Source organism: Eutrigla gurnardus (assembly GCF_963514095.1).
Source record: "Eutrigla gurnardus genome assembly, chromosome: 3".
In the NCBI taxonomy this organism is placed as follows: Eukaryota; Metazoa; Chordata; class Actinopteri; order Perciformes; family Triglidae; genus Eutrigla; species Eutrigla gurnardus.
This window is the reverse complement of record NC_139917.1, coordinates 5140318-5146022: the sequence shown is the minus strand read 5'-3', so window position 1 is coordinate 5146022 and position 5705 is coordinate 5140318. Positions and strand designations below refer to the sequence as shown.

General features: G+C 41.2%; 1 protein-coding gene across 1 annotated transcript; it reads right to left on the bottom strand.

Annotated features, from left to right (window-relative positions):
- Positions 1 to 771: 771 nt before the first annotated feature.
- On the bottom strand, positions 772 to 3881 carry LOC311010855 (glutamine synthetase-like; the record flags this gene model as incomplete). Its single annotated transcript, XM_084005498.1, has 6 exons — positions 3818 to 3881; positions 3252 to 3389; positions 3021 to 3164; positions 2042 to 2163; positions 1164 to 1363; positions 772 to 1072 (listed from the first exon to the last, which is right to left on the bottom strand). The coding sequence occupies exons 2-6, from the start codon at positions 3328 to 3330 to the stop codon at positions 772 to 774; spliced, it is 846 nt and encodes a 281-aa protein (XP_083861624.1). The 5' UTR covers positions 3331 to 3389; positions 3818 to 3881.
- Between the last annotated feature and the right edge of the window lie 1824 nt (positions 3882 to 5705).

The window sequence follows — 5705 nt, the reverse complement described above, 5'->3', positions numbered from 1 at the left end:
TGTGAGTATAAAACCTTTAAATTGAGACTGAATACAGTTTTTGGTTATCTTTTCCCTGATCCCAGGGTGGTGCCCCGTTTATTCATGATTATATTATAATAATATATTAAATATAATTATTAATATCGATAATCAGATTGACATTAATAATTAGCTGTTGATAACCAAATCTGCTCCTGCTACTACCCCAACAGTAGGAATGATCTCTTGGATGAGACTGGAAGTTATACCCACTCCGGCATCATACTGCGGTCCCAAGTGACTTTGTTGATATAAATATTCGGCCTGCAATTGCACGCCAAAGAAGATATCCAGTGTCCAGGATTCACACTACTGCAACAACTGCGAAAATATCAGTCATATTTAATTTCATATTCTAAACGCCTTTTTCTAGCTCTTTCTCATTAGTTGTAGTGTCTGTTTTTATGTTGCCACAACTCATTCTGTGAGCCAGTGATCTGTTCCATTCAGACGTGTTCTCTGTAACTTTACACTCTTAAGTTGTCATCTTGGTGAAAAAGTGTGTAAACACAGTAAACTTGACTCGACGTAACATGTTTGTGCACGGGAAAAAACACACCTGATGCAAATTTATAATCAATCTATTTTTGTTTTAATTCTTCACCTCATCAATTCAATCCAATCCAATTTATGTATAGTATCATATCACAAAATACGTTTTCATGACACTTTCCACATAGAGCAGGAACACGATCATTATTTCCCCATCACCACCCAGGAGCAAGCGTAAGTGTAATTCATCGATGCACTTCATCCTTCCCTCGGGGGTTCCAGCAGACATGTTTCAACCAAGGCTCTCGTCACAACGTAGGGGTCACAGTTGGCAGCAGGACGCCTGTCCTCAAAGTAACCGCAGCCCATCCGACTAACGCGGCCCGGGATGCGGACACTAACCGTACGAGAGCCTACGCCTGAAGAGAATTCATGGAAACTGGAGGTACAGAATTGACCGGTGAGGCGTCTCTTGTTGTCAGCACCATGATGTGGATCGTAGACTTGGAGGTGCTGCAAGTGAGACTTGTGCAGCTTTTTGATTGCCTTTTCGATGTGCCTGTAATTTTGCAGAGAACAGATTTTATTTATGAACCAAGAGCACAGGTGTATTTTGATGTGGTGCGTGTTACTCAGTGGTCTAGACTTACTGAAGTCCTCCTTCGCTCCTCATCTCCTTGGTGCTGAAGTTGACGTGACAGCCTGATGCCATTTTTTTTTCATCAACAGGTTTAACATCCAAGGAGGCAATAACCCCAAAGTCTTCACAGACACGGTGCAGAATGTAGCGAGCCATCCACAAATGATCCCCCATTTCAATCCCTTCACATGGGCCGACCTGGAACTCCCACTAAAGAGACAAACGCGTTATTCAAACAGTGAATAGACCCCTCAATGCCCGGATCGTTTGCGGCGTCTCCATTTACAGGAGCATCCTGGGTTTAAAGAAGCAGAGAGAGCAGGACGGTAGTGTGACGAAATGCGATAACCTCTAGCACACCAAAACAATGATGGGAGGTGGACTTTTGCTCATCCTGCACATTTACACAACTTGTATGCAACACAAGTTGATCCAAAGAAAGGCGGCCTTGCGCAAGAAACTACTGGCTTTCTATCTTTTGTATGAGACACACACAAACACAGGACTTTCAACCACGAGACCAGTTGTGTCCCAAAGTGTTATTACCAAAGTTATTTGATGTTTTACCTAGTTTACATACTTATTTTCTGTGTAAGTATGTGTCTGTGACAAGTGGGACACTATATGAAGTTATGACACTGATATGATTATTTTGGGCCCCCTGCTGCCTCCATACAACAAACATGATTTATTATATCAATTATAGTAATTAATTTCCTCTTGCTTACCTGATACTTTGATTGTAAAGACTTACTTTGGTTAACATGTTAGGCTCACTTCCCTCCGATGCAGAGTTTAACCTCATCTCAACTCACATGTACAAGCTACTTTTTTACTATTTTGTTGGTTAATATTGGAAATAAAACAGTTCAAAACATGTGTTGATACCTGGCAGGTTAATAGTTCTGCATTGGTACCACTGATTTTCACACCAGCATAGAGACAGGCTTGGTAGTGACAGATGCAAATGTCTCTTCCGTAAACTTTGTTAATGCCCACAGCACAACTCCCTGAGAATAAAAAATACAAAACAAGTTTTGGTGAGAAAACAATTAAAACACACTTATGACATAATACATTTTAAACTTCTCCCCAACATGTCTTTGTTTGTCTACCCCCCCACCCCCCAAAAAGGTATTTCTTCTCTTTCCCTGTATCTCCATGTGTTCACTACCAAGTCTGAAACAAGAAACCTGCTGAGGATTTCAGCTAAAATTACAATCATCAGTGTTTGAAAGTCAACAGGTTGAAATCATCCTGTTTTGAATGTGAGGTTTACAGTTTTGGCAGCGGTGTGTTTAGCATTTGAACAAAGAGCTGTCAATCCACAGTGTTGTGCAGGTTGTGGTTAAAGTCAGGAGAGAAGTGTGGAGACTTTATAAAACTGTGTTCAAGCCATGAAAAAGGAGTTAAGAGTTTGGTCCACATGAACCGCTGCTGTGCAGACTCTAGTTAGAGTTTTGCACATGTGACTCCAGTTGTGCCCGCTGTCGTTTAGCAATCAAAAAAAAAAAAAAAATGTATAACTGTCATGATCTGTGTTTTTCATTGGCTAATTTCCTGTATTATTTTATAGTTCTGTCCCCTGTGTGGTGTCCTGTCTTGTAGTTCCTGGTCCTTGTTGTTGCCGCTGTCCTGACTCACCCTCTCCTGTTGATTACCTACCTGCCCTATGTGTTTCACCTGTCCCTCGTCAGCTCCCTGCCTCCCTGTGAATATAGTCTGTTTGTTTCCCCTGTCTGATGTAATACATTTTAAACTATAGGAATTTTAAACTTTAGAAATGAATAACATGTTTCTCTGCTATTCTCAACATACAGTATATTTTGTAGTTCGAGCCAATATTCTCATATCTGTTTTTAATCACCACTTATTGGGCATCCCTCAGGAGGCCAACCAAAGGGCCGTCCATCCAAACCCAACAGCATGTACTCCTGTTCCATCCCGAACCAGGGCTGAAACTCTCTACCTTCCTCCATGACTTCAGCGCACTGTGAGCGTTGATTGCTTTCTGTGTAGAAAAAGTAAAACAAAAGTTCAAAATCAGACATCCCAGCACACCAGACTATGGGCCTCTTGACTGTATGTAATATGTTACCTTTGGGCAGACGGTTGCTCTGCAGCACTTCACACAGAACCAGTTTATCAGGGTCAAGAGTGAAAGGATCTCGAAACATTCTCACTGGGACCAAAGTGGCTTCCAGTCCAGTCCATGCAGTCTCCCACTCTGGGATGTCTGTCAGAGTTACACACAACATGTGATCACATCAGACACGATATTACAGTTTTTTTTATTGCTAAATGACACAACTGCAGTTACATGTGCAAAACTAGCAGTCCGCATCACCAACAGTCACCTGAGCTAAACATCACATCACTATGCAAAACAGGCTCAGTGCAGCGAACACTGTGAACCATCGTCATGACGACAACACACACTGTCACTTAGAACACACTGAGAGGAAAAACACTACCATCAAACACAAACACACAAGTGAGAAACTTTTCACTTCGCTTTTGAGTTATAATAATTTCAGCGTATGACCTCAGAAGAAACATGCTACAACAAAGATGACGGTAACTTCCACTTCCGTGACTCTCAGTGCTACTACACATAAAGTAGTGGAAATAGAATCTCCATCCATCCATCCATCCATTGTCTACCGCTTATCCTGTATTCAGGGTCACGGGGGGGCTGGAGCCAATCCCAGCTGTCATTGGGCGAAGGCAGGGTTCACACTGGACAGGTAACTATGGAGAGTGTCTCCCCTCCTCCGGACGGCGGAGACGAAAGATGGCTTCTGGCAGTTCAAATGTAAGTAAAAAGTACTCATTTCTTGTGAATCTTTTACATAAGTCATATTCCAGAATTATGAATGACTGTTTAGCATGAATCGTGACGCTAAATCAGGTCTGAAACCTGTTTTCAGTGACAGAAAGTAAATGCATTCAGCTGTATTTTTTGTTTGGTTGTTTATCGGCTGTGTTTACCATTTCGGGTGCTACCGTATGCTGGTTAGTTAGATAAATTAGTCCTCAAACACATCATACAGTTTGACATGTTAGAGTTAGCATTACAGAAGCAAGTTAGGTTTAAGTGTCAGGAGTCATTCACGCAGCGGCGTCATCGGCCGTAGCTTACGGCTCCGCTAACGTTCATCTTTCCTCTGTCCTGTGTACTGCGAAGCCAGTTTAGTGGGTTAGCGAGGTATGTTGAGTCTGTACTACAAGTCAGTCAGTCAGGCTGTACTACAAAGGTGGCTCTCTTTTAGATCACCACGGTAACTTATGCTTAGCTCATAACCTGGTCCCCACCAGGTTATGTTCAGAGTTTAATCATAAAACCGGCTATAAAAGCGCTGCTGTTTCACTATTTAACTAATTTACAGCTTGCGGCACCTTTACTTTGAAAGTCCAGTGGAGCTGGATCAGAACGGAGCGTTTGTACGGAGTGAGAGATCAGCTGATCCGCTGCTGTTGACTTTATCTCTGAGCGTCTCCGCCTACAGGTGTTCTCCTCACCCGTTGAGCTGAGCGTCAGGAGCTCATTATATATTAGACTATAGTCTATATTTTACTTTTATATACAGTCAGTCACCACTGATAGAAGTTGTTCGCTCGCAGCAGGACGGATAATCAGATGGATAATCGGTTAAGTTAATAATTTAACTTAATGTGGCCGTGAATAAATTAATTCCGATGTTTCGCCTGTTATATTTCAGTGTCAAACAAAAAATACAGCTGAATGCATTTACTTTCTGTCACTGAAAACAGGTTTCAGACCTGATTTAGCGTCACGATTCATGCTAAACAGTCATTCATAATTCTGGAATATGACTTATGTAAAAGATTCACAAGAAATGAGTACTTTTTACTTACATTTGAACTGCCAGAGGCCATCTTTCGTCTCCGCCGTCCGGAGGAGGGGAGACACTCACGTGATTGGCTGTAAAGGAGGGAGACATCTGATTGGCTACAGACAACCTCCTCTTAGAAAAAACGCATTTGTGGATCAGAGTCACGTCAGGGGAGTCTCAAAAGTTTCACACACAAATGCAGGGAGGTTTACAAATTAAAAGCACTTTGTAAATACAGGTCCAACAGTTCATATATGAATGTAACAAGCCCCAAATGCGTATTTGATGAAGATTGCAAATACTTTAACATTCATGTATTTGTGATTTTTTTTTTGATTTGTGTGTGCATTGGAAATATGTTTATGAATCTTGTTTTTTATATGTGAATATTTTTTACTTACATATGAAATGAAACATATTTGTGTGTGCATTGAAAATGTATTTGTGTTTTGAGTCACATGTATATACAAATCCCCAAATACATTTGTAAATCTTTTTTGTGCATTTATGAATTTCTGTGTGCATTTATGAATTATGAGACTGTTCTAGCTCCATAGGTAACCAGTCTATTACAGGGCCAACATGAAGAGACAGACAACCATTCCCAATGATATTCACACCTACGGCAATTTAGAGTCATCAATTAACCTATCCCCATCCTGCATGTCTTTGGACTGTGGGAGGAAGCCTGAGAA